The following is an 18753-nucleotide window of genomic DNA, read 5'->3' as shown; positions in this document are numbered from 1 at the left end:
GGACGGCCTTCCCCCTCAGGACTGGACTGCATTCCCCTCAGGACAGCCTTCCCCTCAGGACTGGACTGCATTCCCCTCAGGACAGCGTTCCCCTCAGGACTGGACAGTGTTCGCCTCAGAACAGTTTTCCCCTCAGGATAGTGTTTGCCTGAGGACAGAATTCACCTCAGGTCATTTATCCCCTCAGGACAGCTTTTTCCAGGGGAGTTTTCTCCTCAGGATAGTGTTCACCTCAGAGTTTTCCCTCAGAAAGCATTCACCTCAGGACAGTTTTCCCCTCAGGTCATTTTTCCCCTCACAGCAGTGTTCCCCTCAGGGCAGCATTTTGCTCAGGACAAAGTTTTCTTCATAGTAGCCTTTCCTTCTGGGCAGTTTTCACCTTAGAGTGACACAAAAGTCAGGATGAAATTCCCTTCAGATCAGGGTTCTCAGGTCACCATTCCCTTCAGGATAGCTTTTCCCTCAGGGCTGCAAAACCTCGGGATGCCTGGGTTGCCCAGTCAGTTATAAGTCAACTCTTGGTTTCAGCTCAGGTCATGATCTCGAGGTTTCATGAGTTCGAGCACCGGGTCAGGCTCTGTGCTGGCAGCACGAAGCCTTCTTGGGATTCTGTCCCTCTCTGTCCCTCCCCCACTCGCGCTGTTTCTGTCTCTCTCAAAATAAATACACTTAAAATTTTTTTTACTTCATTTTTTTAAAGTTTTTTTTAATGTTTGTTTATTTTTGAGAGAGAGAAAGCGAGAGCAAGCACGAGTGGGGAGGGGCAGAGAGAGAGAGAGGGAGACACAGAAGCAGGCTCCAGACTCTAAGCTGTCAGCACAGAGCCTGACACGGGGCTTGAACTCACGAACCGCGAGATCATGACCTGAATGAGACGCTCAACCGACTGAGCCACCCAGGTGCCCCTAAAAATTTTTTTGAAAAAAGACTGCAGACCCTAAAGACAGGGTCCCCTTAGTGCAGTTTCCTCTTCAGGACATCAGGACATCATTCTCCTCAGACACCCTTCCCCTAAGGACAGCATTTCCCTTAGAGCAGTGTTCCCTCAGGACAGCCTGAGAGGGAGTAGCGTGCTGAGGGCTGGCGCTCCTGACGCCTGCTGATCCACGATCCACAGCGGGACATCAGCCCCTAGTTGACCCGTGTAGTTGTTGCTGTCCTTGCTGAGCTCACCAGCTGCCGTAGGATGTGCAGAACATGTCTAGGCTGGCAGTGGGTCTTTGCACACAGGTCTGCCGGCTCATAGTTCCGGTTTTTTCCCTCAGACGTGTTAGAGCTCCCTGAAGGGAATGTGCCAAGGGAAGTCCAGAGCGACTCTGGGGAGCCAAGGTCAGCTACATGGCAGAAGCAGCACGTCTTCTCATTAGGACCGGTTGGCACCGGTGTGGAAGACAATGGGGCCAGCCGTGCTTTCGCTGTTCAGGGGTCTTACTCTGGCTAAACACACCTGGGACAGGGGCCCCACCCACAGGCTCATCCTGGAGCAGCCCCGCGGCATCCTGCCCGGGGACTCAAACCCACTCGTACTGCTCTGGGCTTCCAAGCCCTCATGCCCACTCGCTGGGCTGGCCGCCGCCTCCATCCCAGGCCCATCCTGCCTTCCACCCAGTCCAGCCAGACTCCTGACATATTGTAGGCCCCGCTCCTAGCAGCCTGGGGGGCCCACAGATCCCTCAGTTCTGTCTTCAGAGAGCCCTGCTCGGAGCCCCTTCTCTTACCCTGAGACTTGTTTGGTTTTCTGAGCCAGGTAGCAAATTCGTCATTTCTATCCCAAAAGCACTTGCGCAAATTTAAAATCAAAATACACACAAATCTGTTTGAGGTTATCGTACCACAGACGTTATGTGTAACATTAGTAAAACGAACTGATTTAATATTGAAACCTTCTAGAAGGTAGAGAGGGACTGGCTGGGATTATCTGTATAATACTCAGAATCCATACGTGTGTGCTTTGATTTGTGCTGTAAGAATATCAGGAGTGATCACTCCCACTCCAACAAGTGGCTCGAACACCCGCTGTGCTCTGCACGTGGCTGGGACCTACGGCCCCTGCGGGGCTGAGGGCAGAGGGGAGCTTGGTCTGTTTCCCTGCCGCCCAGCACCACTGTGTCGTGTGGCGCAGGTTACGGCCCTCTCAGCCCCAGCCCTTCATCTGTAAAGTGGGGCTGACACCCCGTGTGCCCTCACCACACGTGGTGGTGACCCTGTGGCTGAGCCCCACGCTCCGTCCGAGTGCCGTCTGGTCGCACGCGCACCGGCCGTTCTTTTCTGTCTTGCCCCATTGAGATTTCCGGCTGACCAGGCTGTCCGCGCGGGCCCCCCTCTCCCGCCCTCCTAACCTGAGGCCCTCCCTTTTATGCCTCAACAGGAGTTCACCAGCTACTTCCAAAGGCACGATGAAGTCCTGACGGAACTGGAAAAGGCCACCAAACGCTTTAAGAAGCTGGAGACGGTGTACAAAGAGTTTGAGCTCCAGAAAGTCTGCTACTTGCCCCTGAATGCGTTCCTGCTGAAGCCCATCCAGCGGCTGGTGCACTACCGCCTGCTGCTCAGCCGGCTGTGCGGGCACTATGACCCCGGGCACCATGACTACGCGGACTGCCGTGGTGAGTGTGGGCCGGACACGCAGGAGCCGGTGCGGCCCGGAGCTGGTGTTGGCCGCGTGCCGGCGCCGGTGTGGACGGGTGCCAGAGGCCCGGCTACAGGGCAGCATGCTGGCTTTCTTACTGGGAACTGGGGAGTGCGTGGCTTCCCCCCTGGGAGGGCTGGTCCGGCCGCAGTCCCCTCCCCTCCCGCCCAGCTGCCGGAGAGGTGGGTGCCTGTCCTTTAGCTCTGCCACTCCAGGGCAGGGCTCTTCTCTGCACGTCTGCGCAGTGTAGGGAAGGACTCCAATCGCCTCGCAAAGTCACAGCGGCCTCCTGCTGTGAGGGGTTCCCCCCCACCCACCCAAGTCCACTGCCGGTAGAGAGCAGCTCTCAGAGTGACCCTTTCTGGCCTTGAAGCCTTGGCTCTAAAAGTCAAGCATTTGAGCCAGCATGGCCCATTAGAAGCTTCTGATATTAATGAGCTTGGTCATTTTTATTTGTGTTAAAGGGACAAAGGAGCATAAACCCAGAGCTTTTAAGCCTACAGACGACCTCTAGTTGTGCACTTCTGGTGCCAGCCTTTGTGCAAGTCCCCTACTGTCATTGGAAGATGAAAGATTATTTAGCTGGTCCCCACCTAGTCCTGAAGGGAGTAAATAAGATACTTTCTAATGTGTCATAGGACACTGACATCTCCCTTCCTCTTCATTCCAAAAGCAAGGGCTTTCTGCTCGATAAAAGGACAAAATTGTGGGAAATCCTCGCAAGCACATTTAGGGTGATACAAGTACAGAGCGTTTATAAAAGTCCGTTGGCCGTGGGGTGGGCGGTGCCGGCAGGGGAGGCCCGGGCTCCAGGACACGACAGGGAGGCCAGTGCAAGCAGAGGGGTGGGGCCCGCTCGCTACCACCGGCTTCCCACTTGGTGGAACCCATCCCGGGGCCGATGCATGAGAGGGCTGGGGTTTTGCTGATGCAAAAACCCAGCAAGGTTGCGTGTCTGAACGTGCTGTGTAAATTGTTAACATGACACAGTGTTGATAACCCGACAGCCTGGATGGGTTTGCCTCAGAGCCTGGCCATCTCTAGAGCACTGGGAAAGCCATGGACGAAACACATGCTTAGCTGACAGCAGCGGTCAGGGCCCCTTTCCACATGTGCCCCGACCTCCAGGGCTTCCTTGAACCTGTTGGGCAAAAGGGGATCCCTTTAGGTTGAAGCTTGCGTTGTGTTTTTTTATTTTTATTTTGTTAATGTTTATTTATTTTTGAGAGAGAGAGACACACACACAGAGTGTGAGCAGGAGAGGATCAGAGAGAGGGAGGCACAGAATGCAAAGCAGGCTCCAGGCTCTGAACTGTCAGCACAGAGCCCGACGCGGGGCTCGAACTCACAGACCGCGAGATCATGACCTGAGCTGATGTCAGGCGTTTAACTGACTGAGCCACCCGGGAGCCCCTTGTGTTGTTATTTTATCTTTCATTCAGTAAGGGTTTCCTGAGGGCGCTGCCTGGCACTGGCTTGGGGCCACACGTGTGTGTCTGATCCCTCGACATCACTGTGATTCTGTGGAGACTCAGGCACAGGTGGGCCTGGGGACATCAGTTTGGCAGTAGGTCAGACACGTGTCCCCAGCTTCCACAGCCAACAAAGGTGCAGTGCGAGCCCACCTTCCAGCCCTGTGCTCCATGCACACAAGGCGTCTGAGAGCGAGGGACACCGGTGAGGCAGCCCGCGGTGCACCGGCAGAGCAAAGCAAGCATCCGTGTGCCCCCGCGTCCAGACTCAACGGGAGCCCTGCAGCACAGCAAGGCCGGATGCGGCAGGCGCTCAGGGCCGTGCACCGTCCCTGGGGCTCTCCCAGCGGTTCCTCCGGAGGAGTGGCTCATCAAAGCACGTGCTTTCTTATCCGATTTGATCCTCTTAAAGCTGTGATGCAGGGGTGGGCACCCCGCTGGGAGCAACCGACTTGCAGGGGCGGAGCTGAGGGTGCAGACAGCTCCCGCTGTGCCCCTTGGGCGCACCAGGCAGTGGCCAGGCTGTCAGCGGAGGTTCTGGCGGGAGGGTGGAAGCTTCTCCGAGCCGTCCCCAAGAGGAAACGAAATGCGGCCACTCTGCTCTGGCCAAGCGGCTGCTCCCGGTGTGGCCTGGTCAGGGCTGTGTGGTGAAGGCCACCCTCCGTGGCTGCTTTTGTGCTTTGTCTGAATGAATTTCCCGTCCTGATGATAAACCTTCATATCTGTACTGGAACTACAAGATTGGCATGCGTTTCTCGATTCAAGGAGAAAAAGGACAAAGGTTTTGAAGATGCGAATTATTCACCTTTCAACTACAGTAGCTAGTTCTCCGTAAAAAACAAATACGGCTGTGCCCAGAACGGCAATTATTCACAAAGACCATTCTTCCTGTTTTCCAAGCCGGAGCGTTAGCTAGTCAGTGGTTTGGACGGAACAGGTCCAAATTTCGAGGCATCTGCAGGGACCCCCACGTGCTGTCCCTGGCAGCTGCAAACCATGGACGGCAGTCCCATGAGGACTTGGGAGTAGAATGTTCCTTGGGTTAAAACTGCCTTTTAAAATGCCAGTTCCAGGGGCGCCTGGGTGGCTCAGTCGGTTAAGCGGCCGACTTCAGCTCAGGTCACGATCTCGCGGTCCGTGAGTTCGAGCCCCGCGTCGGGCTCTGGGCTGATGGCTCAGAGCCTGGAGCCTGCTTCCGATTCTGTCTCCCTCTCTCTCTGACCCTCCCCCGTTCATGCTCTGTCTCTCTCTGTCTCAAAAATAAATAAAACGTTAAAAAAATTTTTTTTTAAATAATAAAATGCCAGTTCCTGTTGCAGAGGTGTGGGTGGAGGGTTCCTTCCATGCCCACCTTCCCCGGTGCCTGTACTGAGGGGTCTCTCCTCACAGATGCCCTCCAGGCCATCACAGAGATGACCTCCACACTCCAGCACAGCCTTGCCCGGCTGGAAAACCTCCAGAAGCTGACAGAGCTGCAGCGGGACTTGGTCGGCATAGAGAATCTCATCACTCCCGGCAGGGTGAGTGACTTCGAGGAAGTTTTTTGAGATGGTCACCTAATTGTTTGGTTTTTATCCAGTGTAGTTGACAATACTTTGTTGTGTTAGCTTCGTGTGTGCAATACAGTGATGGTTCTGTGCTCCTCACGGTGAGTGGGCTCTCAATCCCCCTCACCTGTTTTACCCATCTGCCCACCCACCTCCCCTCTGGGAACTACCAGTGTGTTCTCTATAGGTAAGAGTCTTTTGGGGGGGGGGGGTGTCTCTCTCTTTTTTTTTTTTTCATTTGTTTCTTAAATTCTACGTACGAGTGAGATCATATGGTATTTGTCATTCTCTGACTTCTTTCGCTTAGCATGATATTCTCTAGATCCATCCACGTGTTTGCAAATGGCAAGATTTCATTCTTTTTTATGGCTGAGTAATACCCCATCTTATCTATACACCACGCCTTCTTTATCCATTCATCGGTCAGTGGACTTGGGTTGCTTTTATATCTGGGCTATTGTAGATGATGCCGTAGTGAACTTAGAAGTGCAGGTATCTTTTCAAGTAGTGTTTCCATATTCTTTGGGTAAATAACCATAGTGGAATTACTGGGTCGTAGGGTAGTTCTATTTTCAATTTTTTGAGGAACCTCCACACTGTTCTCCAGAGTGGCTGCACCAGTTTGCACTCCCACCAGCAGTGCACGAGGGGTCCCGTTTCTCCACATCCTCATCAACACCTATTGTTTCTTGTGTTTTTAAGTCATTCCAACAGGTGTGAGGTAATATCTTGTGGTTTCCATTTGCACTTCCCTAGTGATGAGTGACATTGAGCATCTTTTCATGTGTCTGTTGGCCATGAGGATGTCTTCTTTGGAGAAATTTCTGTTCGTACCTCGGATTATTTTTTCATGTTGAGTTGTGTAAGTTTTTACATATTTTCGATACTAATCCTTTCTCAGATATGTCATTTGCAAATATGTTCTCCCATTCAGTAGTTGCCTTTTTGTTTTGCTGTTTCCTTTGCTATGCAAAAACTTATTTTGATGTAGTCCTAATAGTTTAGTTTTGCTTATGTTTCCCTTGCCTCGAGAGAGATATCTAGAAAGATGTTGCTAAGGCCAATGTCAGAGAAATTATTCTGAAGTTACCTCTTCTAGGATTTTTATGGTTTCAGGCCTCACATTTAGGTCTTTAGTCCATTTCAAACTTATTTTTGTGTATGGTGTGAGAAAGTAGTCCAGTTTTCCCGGCACTGTTTGTTGAAGAGACCGTCTTTTCCCCGCTGTATATCCTTGCACCTTTTGTCAAAGGTTAATTGGCCATATAATCATGGGTTTATCTCCGGGCTCTATTCTGCTCCACTGCTCTATGTGTCTGTGTTTGTGCCGGTACCACACTGTTTTGATGACAACTCTTTGTGGTGTATCTTGACATCTGGGATTGTGATGCCTCCAGCCTTGTTCTTTTTCACTTCGTTGCGTGTAATTGAGACATGAGTCACATACTGCAGAATTCATCTTTCCAAAGTGTACAGTCCAGTGGTCTTTAGGGTATCCACAAGGTTGTGCAATCATCATCGCTAATTCTAGAACATTTTCATCCCCCGTGAAAGAAACCCTGTACCTGTTAGCCGCTCCCCTCCCCCGTCCCCAATCCACGGCAGCTACTAATCCACTTTCCGTGCATTTGCCTCTTCTGGACGTTTCCTCTAAGTGGAATCACTGTGTGGCCTTTGCGTCTGGCTTCTTTCACTGAGCATCATGCTTTCGGGTTCATGTTGTAGCACGTCAGGGCCTCACTCACTTCTGTGGCTGTAAATTCTATTCTCTGCATACAGCATACTCTCTGGATCCGTTCATCTGCTGGTGGACTCTTGGGCTGCTCCCCCTAACGGGGACCGTGAGCAACACCGCTGTGAACATCTGTCCCTGCCACACAGGTCCATCTGTGAACACGTTTCCAGTTCTCCTGGGTAGACACTCAGGGGTGCAACTGCTGGGTTGTATGGGAACTGGGTTTAACCTTTTGAGAAACTGCCAGTTTTCCAAAGTCTTTCAGAGTTACCAGACAGCTTTACGTTCCCACCAGGGGTGTGTTGGGATTCCGGTTTCCCTGTACCTTGTCCCTGTGAGTCTAGGCGTCGGGCTGCTACACAGGGTGTCTCACCGTGGTTGCGATTTGCGTTTCTCACACAGCGGATGCCAAGTTTTTTGTTGTGTGTTTGTTGGCCATTTGTGTGCCTTCTTTGGTGAAATGCCACTTCAGATCCTCTTCTCCACCCGGGTTGTCTTTTTGCTGTTGAGTTGTGAGATTCTTTATCTGTTCTGGATACCAGACACTTACCAGAATAGGATTTGCAAATATGCCCTCCCATTTTGTGGGGTGTTTTTTCACTTTCACGATGGTATCACAACACAGAAGGTGTTGGGTTTTGTTTTTAGGGATTTCTTAAATTTTTTTTATTTATTTTTTTAAATGTTTTTTAATGTTTATTTACTTTTGAGAGAGAGTGAGTGTGAGTGGGGGAGGGGCAGAGAGAGGGAGACACAGAATCTGAATGGGGCTCCAAGCTCCAAGCTGGCAGCACAGAGCCGGACACGGGGCTCGAACTCACGGACTGTGAGATCATGACCTGAGTGGGAGTTGGATGCTTAACCGACTGAGCTACCCAGGCGCCCCCAGAGATTTTTGATTTTCACGAAATCCAATTTACCTATTCTCTCTTGGGTTGCTTGTGCTTTAGGTGTCACAGCTGAGACATCACTGCCCAGTCCACAGTGTGAAAATATACGTCTGTGTTTTCTTCTAGAAGCTTTCTGTGTTTCAGCTCTTATATTTGTTAATGTTTATTTATTTTTGAGAGAGAGCATGAGCAGGGGAGGTTACAGACAGAGGATCCAAAGTGGACTCCATGTTGACAGCAGATGGCCCGATGTGGGGCTCCAACTCACGAACAGTGAGATCATGTCCTGAGCCAAAGTCAGACGCTCAACCAACTGAGCTACCCAGGCTCCCCTCAGCTCTTATATTTAGATTTGATCCATTTTTAGTTCATTTTTATGTGTGGTGTGAGGTAGGGGTCCCACTCCATTCTTTCCCACGTGGACATCTAGTGTTCCCAGCACCATTTGTTGAACTGTCCATAGACACAGATATGCAGGTTTCTTTTTGAACCCTAGTTCCCTTCCATGGGTCTACATGTCTCCTGGCTGCTTGCTCCTTGCTTCGCCACTAATGCTTTTTGCTTTGCACTTAGTACTGTCAACCTAAGAAGACTTTTTTAAGTGTTGCATGGGGGATGTTTCTCATCCTAACACAAATTAGACTGTGGTGTGTAAGTCACGTGTCCGTGTTAGCCTTGTTAGAAGGTATGGAGAATGTGGGATCACAAAGAAAAGAAATGAGCTACACTAAAATGTACAGGAAGGGGGAGCCTGGGTGGGTCAGTCTGTTGAGCGTCCCAACTTTGGCTCAGGTCATGATCTCGCGGTTCCTGAGTTCGAGCCCTGCATCAGGTTCTGTGCTGACAGCTCAGAGCTTGGAGCCTGCTTCGGATTCTGTGTCTCCCCCTCTCTCGGCCCCTCCCCTGCTCGAGCACTGTTTCTCTCTCTTTCTCAAAAATAAATAAAACATTAAAAATTTTTTTACGTACAGGAAGGTTCTGACCTCCTGGAGTCAGGGCTTTGGTTGGTACCCAGACAGCTCTGTGTCCTTTCTCTCCTTGCCACGTGGCTGAGGGTTGCGGCTGGCTGTGAGCTCCTGGAGGTCAGTAGGGCTCTCAATACAGGCTGTTTCTCTCGGTGCTCCACGCAATGGGTTATCGGTGGTGGCCCAGGGGACCGTCACTACAGGGACTGGAAAACCGGGCGGGGTCTCTGTGTGGCCCGGCAAGTTGCTCCACGTCTGGGGCCACCAGGGGACTGATGGCAGCTGCTTGGCTCAGCGCCTGGCATGAAGTGGCTGGTCTGCAAACACTTGCTGCCATAGTTGTTTTTAGCCCAAACCTCTAACGTCTTTATGACTCAGGGCTCCTGGTCTCCCTGCTTGCTAAATGCTCATGTCAGAGACAGAAGCCACACCAGAGACGTGAGCAGAGGAATTTAAGAGCCAGGGTTATTAACTAGGAAGAAAGTTGATAATGAGGTACCAGAGGGCCAGCAGGGCCCTGTCGAAGAGGCAGAACGCAAGTGCCACCCGGGGCGAGCCTGCAGCGCCGCAGGCAGTGTTGGAAGGAAGGGCAACCACGGACCTGGGACACACTCCCCCGGAGAAGGGGCTGCTGCCCTGCGGCTCCCCGGGGCAGAGGGGGAGGAGCCGGCTGTGTGAAGGGAGGAGCCCTGCAAACAGGACTGGGGGCCGCAGGAAGGGGCTGGGCTCCCCGCTCACCCTCAGCCCAAGAGTGAGAAGAATGCGTGCAGCTGGGCAGGTGGGTCCGCAGGGGTTCCGCTAAGTCCTCAGTTTTACGCCCTCACTCAGTCCATTCGAGGGCCGGGGTCTCTGGCGAGTGCTCAGGGTGTGAAGCTCACGCTCCTGCTTCTCTGAAAGGAATGACAGATGACAGCAGAATGTCTGGAAATTGTCCAAACCAGAATTCTTCGGAATTACCAGGACCGACCCTTCCCGCCATTGGTGTGGGCAGTCAGGCCTGTGTGGACGCCCGAGGGCCTGGGAAGTGCTGCTTCCGGGGCAGGTGGGGAAGTGTGAGGGTGTGCCCGGGTCCTGGTGGTGCCAGCAGGCCCTGGCGGCAGAGGCCGCACCCTCTCCTCCTCGGTGGAGGGACAGCCCAGGACGAGTGTGGGTGGCTCCCACCAGGGCCTCATTCCTTTGGGGTGGAAAAGCCTGCGTGGTTTGGGGAATCATTTCTCCAAATGCCAGTGCCCAGATGGCAGCTGACACTAATTACCTGTGAACATTTGGTGGGAACCAGCTGTCCCTTCCTCCCTCCCATTCTCAGGCTGCTCTGGCCGAGTTTTTCCTCAAAGCTGAACTCCGGTATCTCTGTGTCTGAACCTTCCAGAAGCTTCCCCTCAACAAGAACAGTGCCCTTTGCATTCCATGAAGGCTCTCAGCATAGCTGGCCGGTGGCGACACGGGGCTGCAGGTGTTCAGCAGACAGCCTGGGGACCGACTTGGAAGCCAAGGGAGGCGGGGGGTGGGGACGGGAAGGGAAGAGGTCGGAAAAGCATGGAGCGTCCTGGGTAGGAGGGCACTGTCGAAGGGTCGGACGGGGGCCTGTGAGTGGCTCACCCAGACAGGCTCAGAGAAGTATAAATGGTGACATCACCTGGCCCTCAGCCCCGCCAGCACACCACCTGCAGAGGTGGCCTTCGGCACAAATAGGACCTCATCTCTGTCTTTTAGGAGTTCATCCGCGAGGGCTGCCTTCACAAGCTCACCAAGAAAGGTCTGCAGCAGAGAATGTTCTTTCTGGTAGGTGGGGTGGGTGTGGTTGTGTCCGGTGAGCCAGCGCTGAGGCCCAGGCAAGCAGCCCCAAGTCAGACAGGAGCCCGCCTAGGACGGCACAAAACACTCGCAGCGAGGCGCCTGCCTCATTCTGTGTTCTGGGGGCCTGTCTGCAAGGCCATCAGAAAACCAGAAGATAGAAAAGTCCACATTCCCGTTGCTGCAGGAATGTTCTGCTGAGAGCTGGCTTTACCTCAGAGAGGCCCTCCCGGTGGGTCCCCTTGATCAGCTCCCTTCCTCCTGCCACTTAGGAGACCCCAGCCTGAGCCACCCTGGCTGAGCCTGACCGGAGGACCAGCCAGAAGTCCCCACCGCCTCCAGCTGGCGGGCACTGGGCATGCGGGCCTAAGAGATCTGCTGCCTTGTGTGGTTACCAGCTCGTCAAAATAATCGTGTGACTGAAAAAAAAAAAAATCCCTTTTTTGCCCAAAATCTCCAGCAAGCTAAGCCAATTTGATAACCACATAAAGGCCCCAGGCGCTGAAGTTGGTCTATTAAGACATTGAAACCTGTCGCTTGCTTTTAAGCTTCATGTAATAAAGCCTGTCGTCTTCAGTTCTCAGATATGCTGCTCTACACAAGCAAAGGGGTCACGGGTACCAGCCACTTCCGGATCCGGGGCCTCCTTCCTCTCCGTGGCATGCTGGTGAGTGCCAGGCACCGCGCTGGTGGTCGTTACTATCCCTCCTCATGCTCCAGCCCACCTGCCTTTCCCCTGGGGGCCTGTCCCTCCTTAGACGGCACAATGGGAGACCCCAGCTGGGTGCTCAGGGAATGGGGCTGACCCAGCTCTTGAAAAAAAAAATCCCGATCCCCTTTCATTGTTCTTGTGCTCATCCCTTCTCACATGGGCCGTTCTCTTCACGTCGTCTGATCGTTCCTAGTTCTGTCACACGTGCACATGCGCGCACAGCTTCAAAACCGGAAGACAGCACCGCCAACAAGTCGTCAGGCTGTAGTTGGGGGCTGGGCTCGGGCCTTCCCTCCACGTTCTAGAAGCTGGCCACAGGAAATGTCGCACCCCGTCTGTGCGCCGCCGTAGCGGGCCTGGGCCACCGGTGACCCTGTTGCACAGCGTGCCCTCTGTCCACACCACACACCAGTCAGCATGTCTGTGTCCCCCCAGCACAGGCTCAACCAGACACTTCAGTGTGGTCTCTGACGAGCCCTTCGTTTTGATGTGACCCAGTTCCCCAGCCTTACCTTTTGTGGTCGGTGCTGTTCGTGGTCTGACGACCCTGCGTGAAGGTCTCAGAGAAGCTCACGCACACACGACTCACTGTCCATTCACCCTTGAGTGTGAACCTGCACTCAGCCTGGACCCCGTCTTTGGGAACAGTCGAGATGGCTGGCCAGGTTCGGGTGTTTGCCACAGAGCTGTGCCGTTGGTCCAGAACAGGCCACACTACAGTGAGCGTCTCTCCTGCAGCCCTGCCAGCCTCCCGTCCAGGTGTCCACGGGCGGGGGCTCAGACACCACTCTGCTACACTTGCCTGGTCTGCCTCAATTTCCCCACCCTTCTTCAAGGGTGTTTTCCCCTTCCCGGCCCTCCGTGTTCCTGGGCACTGTGCCTCCTTCCACTGGGCACCCGAGCCTGTAACATTTGGTGGTTTTCCCCACCCTCAGCAAAACGGGGCCTGTCCGAACACACCCCTCTGCCCTCGCTGGAAGCAGACCCCATCTGTTCTAAAGTGTATATTTTTTAATTATACTTTCATCATAGAAAAAAAAGGAAAATATAAAAACCTCTCATAACTTCGCCACCAAGTAACACGCACTGTTGGCATTATTGCAACATGCCCTTCAGGCTCCGTCTGTACGGGAACATTTCCATGGGCGGCACGGCGCAATCACCTACAAGCTCTTCTGTAACTCGCTCGTTCTTGCTCAGCGCTTCATCCCTGACGTCTCCTGTGCTTGTAATAGGTGGGCTCCGTGCACATTTAATGGAGACGGGCAGTGGACTGGGAGGCCAGACTCTGGCTTTCTGAACTGTTTCCCGACATTGGACATTCTGGCTCCATTTAGTTTTTCGAAATTAGAAATAACCCCGTTGGATTTTGGTCTTTCTACACATCTCTACGCCCAGCACGTGTTGTTTGAGCCTTGGGCAGCTCGTTTTTCTGGCTCCGAATATCAGCGCCACATCACTGGCGGAGCATATGCACGACCCGGCCTCCCACTAAGTGCATCCGAGCCTCTTTCCACGGCGTCGGGGGGCACTGGGCACTCACCCCTCATCCTTCACAGTCCCACCAGTGGCGCAGCTTTTGGACGGTCGTGGAGGCCGACGGAGTCCGTGTCTCCTAGAGTCCGGGGCCTCCCCGAGGAGACACGCGGGCGTCTGCTGCCACGGTCTCTGTCGGTCTGTTGGCTCTTCGTACACGTTTGTGCCGCATTTTATAGACGCCACCCACTCGCCGAGGCCTCGGATCCCTTCCCCAGCTGGCAAGTCCTGTTTGTCTCGCCTGCGGTTTGGTGTGATCTGGTAGAATTGAAAGTCCACTGGACAGTGATCGTGTCTTGCTCCTGGGACGGCACCTGGCACAGAGGTCCCAACAAATCCTTGCTGTAGGAGGGAATTCAGACATTTTTATAGTCAGATCAGTTCATCTTTTCCATCAGGGCTCCCATCCTTAGTGCGGGCTCAGGAAGTCCTTCCCTGTGCCAAGATCACATCGGCGCCTTTTTGTTCTTCTGATCCATTCAGTTTCCTTAAGTCTCCCTCACAAACTGCCTGAACGCGTTTCCTTGCGGGCCGCCAGATGGGGACGTGCCACGTCCCCCCTCGCACGCAGATTCCTTTGTCGAATCTGTTTCTCTCTGACCTCCAAGGCTGCCCTTGTCACGGAAACACTGTGGCCTTCACACTTGGGGTGCTCGCTGGGCCTCCCGTCTCATTTCTCCGGGCCAGCCTCAGTTCACACTGTTCTGTCATGTGGGGGGGTTGCTGTGTTGGGAAGCTCCACCCCTTATTCGTCCTCCTTTTGAAAAAGTTCTTTGCTATTTTCAAGTATTTAATTCTTCCAGATAAACTGAAGAATCATTGGGACAAATTCCTTGCAAAAACAGCACCGGGATTTCTAGTTCAATGGCATTACATTTACGTGCTGACTTACAGGGAGACGAACATCGTGACCTTCTCTTGCTGGCCACTGCTCACACTTTCAGATCTTTTGTGTCCTGAGTGAGGCTTGGTGGTTGGCATCGCATGGGCCCCCACACAGGGAAGCCGTCTCTTCGGGGGTGGTCTGTAACCGGCTGGTTCCGGGGAACAGACAGCCGGCCCTCAACCTGAATGCAGAGGGAAGGGTGACAGGTCTTGGCTTCAGAAAGAGAACCTGTGTCATGTTTACGGCTTCCTCCCGTTTCCATGTGAGAGACATCAGAAGTCACACGCTGGATTTTAGCTGACGTGTATGTGGCATTGCAGAAATGACCGCCCTCCTCCCGACAGGGAGACCTGTGCTGGCCGGCTTCCCAGCGTCAAAGCACCGTTGCATCCCTGGAGCCCCCTTCCTCGGTCACAGGACAATTTCTTGTCTGTGCTTTGGGTTTGATTAGATAGTATTTTATTTGGGAGTTACTTCAGTGAGTCACTTAGAACCGTGAGCAGTCCGTCAGGTTTTTCTCTGAAGCTAACTTTGTCAGGTTTTGGTACCAGGTTTATAAAGCGAACTGTCCATTTCCCTTTTTGATAATGAAAATGCTCAACATTTTTTCCTGTGCTTGACTTTCAGCTAATAGTGCTGGACCCACCGGTGAGTAGTTGGGTGCCCTGCGGCCCACAGCTCGCCCACCTGGGTGGCAGGTGCCGTGGCCCGGGGATCCCCATGCCCCCTGTAGCCCCTGGTAGTCAGCAGAGATTTGCCCAGCACAGGGCTTCCGAGGCACCTGTGTTGTGCTGCAGGCGCAGGCTCTGCCGGCCCCGGGCTCACTCCACACGCCCGCCTCTTCTCCCGCCACAGGTAGAAGAGGGCGAGAGCGAGCGGTCTGTTCCACACTGTTTCACCATTTGTGCAGCTCAGAAAACAGTCGTGGTGGCAGCCAGGTAAGAATGTTCCACTGTGCACCCAGCGGCCTGGGGCGGTAGGGTGGGGCGGGGGAGTGCTTCTCTGGCACGAGCGAGGTCGTTGTGGGGCGCGTGCCCCCTTGAGCCCTGCTTCAGTTATGTGACCAGAGAGCAGGTTCTCCTGTGGTGGGAAGCGAGTGACCTTTGAGAATGTCCCCATGGAGCGGCCACGGTGCTGTTGAGCTACCTCGACCAGGGGCAGCCCACGTGGTTAGTGGCACTTAGGTCCCCTCAAGTCGGGGAGGGGCCTGGCCTCCACCTGCCCCCACGGCCGAGCCACTTCCCCCAAATCACCCCAGTGTGAAGGAGGCCTGAGCTCAAAGGTGAGCAGGCGGCTCACTGCCCTGTAGGGGCCGGGGATCCCTGGCCCCTTCCAGAGGGGAGGCGTTTCTCCTCCCGGGCGGGCACCTGGCTCTGGGCTTCCACCCTGTCGTCATCGTGTCACCGCTGACATCAGAGAGCACAGGACACTTAATGCCCCACCAGGAAGCCGTGGCAGCTTAATCATGAACCAGGAACGGGTCTGGTATTTCAGCGGCAGAGACTTGAAAGTTCTGGTTTCAGGAATAAAGTGTCCCTGGAGAAGCCCCCCCTCCAGGCCCTTCACCTCCCAGGGGGGTGCAGCCCTCGGACCTTCAGTCAGAGAAGCCGGCACAGCAGGGAGCCCCTGGTGGCCTGGGTCCTGTGATCTGGGCGCTGAGCCTCGGCCCTCCCCCACCAGCACCCGCCTGGAAAAGGAGAAGTGGATATGTGACCTGAACACTGCCATCGACGTGGCCAAGAGCGGGGGTGACCCGTCCCTGGTGCTGCCGGGTAGCGTGCTCTGCGCTCCTCCCTGCAGTGAGTTCCGGCCGGGGCACCCCCTCGGGGACCCCGCTGCACCTAAGCTTCCCTACAGATCCCTTTTCTTGGTCACAGGCCTCCTGCTGGCCCACAGGCTCTCCCTCCACAGAGAACGGTCCAGGCACCCCGAACACCAGGGGAGAGGTTGGGCGGGGCGCGGGGAGGGACCACGAGCTCTTCTGGCAGAAGCGCCGCGTGACTTTGCTCTCCGCCCATTGCTGACCCGGGCTGCAGGCTTCCCTCGTCCCCCAGTCCAGAGCACCGGACCAAAAGCACCCCCCACCCCCACCCTACTCGCCCCGTGCTCCCGTTTCCCTCTGAGCAGAGGGCCGACTCCTTCCCCAGGGTCCTCTGAGGAGGTCTCTCCGGAAAAAGAGTCCGAAGACACTCATGGCGTCCACGGGTCCCTGGAGGGGCAGGGCCAGCACCGGGCCAACACCACAGTGCACGTGTGCTGGTACCGGAACACCAGCGTCTCCAGAGCCGACCAGAGCGCGGCCGTCGAGGTACGGCGGCCCCAAGCGCCCTCTGCTTGCGCTGGCTACAGGGGAGGAGGGCTGGACCGGGCAGAGCAGGGGGCCACCAGGCTGCGGGCTGACCGTGACCATCAGGGCTTGTGCAGGCCCACGAGATGAGTTCCGTGCGGGAGGAGCCGGGCGGACGGCGTCCCTGGGGTTCTCCGGAAAGGGCGGTCTCGTGGGGGCTGCCGCCTCCCCTCCCACCTCCATCACCCGGAGTGGCCACTTCGCGCTCCAGCCCTTCGGCCCCCAGGCCGCCTCCCATTCGCTGTGGGTTTTGGGCTCCTGTCGTACCTGAGGCAGAGCCAAGTGAGGAAGCCGTCAGAGCCCCGGGCTCCCCCGTCAGCCGGGGCCCGAAAGGTAGGGCCCACCGAAAGGGCAGAGCGCCGCCAGCACGCCAGGCCCCACGAGCCCGGGGCGAGGAGTGCGGGCTGAAGGCGTCCCTGCAGGGCCCTCGTGAGCACAGTCAGGGTTACAAGGGAGAGGCGGGGCCACTGGCCACAGGGGCCATCCTGGGTCAGGACGCCACGCTCAGGGCCAGGCTGTCTCGTCGGGACCGTGCTAACTTGGCTCCACGTGGCCTGTCCCAGCATCGGGTTTATGAGGGTCATGGCTGGGGAGGTTATAAACAGGGAAAAGAAACTTCGTGTCCTTCTACTTAGCGCCTGGGACCTCACCCCCCACATCTGTAAACCTCCTTCTGTCAGACTATGAACAGACTGACGACCCAGAGCCCTGGCGAAGGAAGCTGCCGCTCAGGAAAGTGTAGTCAAGGCCACAGCCAAGAAAGCCTTCGGGGGCCGACGCACGCTTTGGGGTAGCAGGTGCTCCGGGACAGAGTCCCAGGACGCTAACCAGTACCGGTGTCTTTCTTTCCCATAGAACCAGCTTTCAGGATACCTGCTGAGAAAATTCAAAAACAGTAACGGCTGGCAGAAGCTCTGGGTGGTTTTTACCAACTTCTGTTTGTTCTTCTACAAAACTCATCAGGTAAAGGTGCTGGATGGAGCCGGGGCGGGGAGGCGGCTGTGCCCGTGGCACTGGCAGACAGCGGCCCCTGCTCCTAGCACAGGAGAGCACGGCCTCCCGGCTCCTCCGCCCGCTCCCACGGGGCATTCAGTCCCGACGGGGAGAGCTGGTTCGGCGGTGGTCGCGGGGGGGGGAAGGGGAGGGGGCGCATCCACCGAGCCGCGTGCCACCTTGCAGGACGACTACCCCCTGGCCAGCCTCCCGCTGCTGGGCTACAGTGTCAGCGTCCCCAAGGAGGCCGACTGCGTCCACAAGGAGCACGTCTTCAAGCTCCAGTTCAAGTCCCACGTCTACTTCTTCCGGGCTGAGAGCAAGTACACGTTTGAGAGGTAATCCTGTGGCAGGCGGCCACGGTCGGCCGCTGTCCCCGCGGGTCTCCTGTTGTTACAGAGGGTGCCGGAGGCAGGCGCTCTGAGCCCTGGAGAGAAGGGCTGAGTGCCGCCTCCAGAAGGGCTGGCTGGTCCGTTCGCTCCGTGCCTGGGGTTACCCCTGGGGAGTTATTTGAGCACAAGGCCACTGGTGTGACCAGAGCACACCCTGAAATCCGAGTGAGCATCTTGGGAACTTCTGACGGCCCAGCCTCTTCTCCAGGTGGATGGAGGTGATCGAGAGCGCCAGCAGCTCACCCGGGAGGGCCAGGCGCCCCGAGGACGAGGCGTGAAGCCCGCCCTGCCCGAGGAGGGCAGAACCAAGAAGCAGAGCAGGGTCAGCACATCCCCCGTGACTGCGGGTCCCGTCTTCCCCACGGCACAGGGGTGGCTGTGGTCTCCTCGGGTCCCCGGAGTAGGATAGGTGGGGCAGGACAGCGTGGGGACGCCTCACAGTGACCTCTGGGAGGGCCGTCATCCCGAGACCCAGTGGGCGCCGGGAAGGACACACAAAAAGGCGGGCCCGGCTCAGGGATGGTGGCCGCACCCCACGCTCCCCTGCCCTCTCCTCTTCCAGAGCAGCGCTCCGCCGAGGACCGGCCCGGAACGGGAACCAGGGTGGGCCCCACAGCTGCACGCCAGGTGACACGTGTCCACGCAAGTCCAGCAGCAGCCACTCTGGAGCCCGCCCCACAGCCCTCTGGAGGAGAGGACACCAAAGTTCCCACCTGGTCCCGGGAGGGCAAGGGCCTAGAGTTTCTCGGTTCCCCAGGGTTTCCTCACAAATCAAAGTAAACGGACACGGGCTCTGTTAGTCTGTCCATGCAAACGTGCGTGCGGTCCAAGACAAAGAGTTTCTCCCCTGCTCTC

The 18753-nt window shown here is 55.7% G+C and overlaps 1 protein-coding gene across 7 annotated transcripts in view; it reads left to right on the top strand.

Annotated features, from left to right (window-relative positions):
- Positions 1–18697, top strand: part of FARP2 (FERM, ARH/RhoGEF and pleckstrin domain protein 2) — a 104457-nt gene extending 85760 nt beyond the window's left edge. For 3 of the 7 annotated variants that reach the window (XM_049614501.1, XM_049614500.1, XM_049614503.1), the window contains 12 exons: positions 2369–2606; positions 5491–5621; positions 10952–11020; positions 11610–11699; positions 14794–14814; positions 15022–15104; positions 15847–15965; positions 16314–16474; positions 17369–17476; positions 17693–17844; positions 18107–18220; positions 18461–18697. In XM_049614501.1, coding sequence (XP_049470458.1) covers positions 2369–2606; positions 5491–5621; positions 10952–11020; positions 11610–11699; positions 14794–14814; positions 15022–15104; positions 15847–15965; positions 16314–16474; positions 17369–17476; positions 17693–17844; positions 18107–18176 — 1242 coding nt within the window. In that variant the 3' untranslated portion in view covers positions 18177–18220; positions 18461–18697. Of the gene's footprint in view, positions 1–2368; positions 2607–5490; positions 5622–10951; positions 11021–11609; positions 11700–14793; positions 15105–15846; positions 15966–16313; positions 16475–17368; positions 17477–17692; positions 17845–18106; positions 18221–18460 lie in introns of those variants that run through there. The other 4 variants (XM_049614502.1, XM_049614499.1, XM_049614504.1 and 1 more) reach the window with 4 other exon arrangements.
- Positions 18698–18753: the final 56 nt, after the last annotated feature.

Source organism: Panthera uncia (genome assembly GCF_023721935.1).
Source record: "Panthera uncia isolate 11264 chromosome C1 unlocalized genomic scaffold, Puncia_PCG_1.0 HiC_scaffold_3, whole genome shotgun sequence".
Classification (NCBI taxonomy): Eukaryota; Metazoa; Chordata; class Mammalia; order Carnivora; family Felidae; genus Panthera; species Panthera uncia.
Note: the sequence above shows the minus strand (reverse complement) of the source record. Positions and strands in the feature narration are given on the sequence as shown.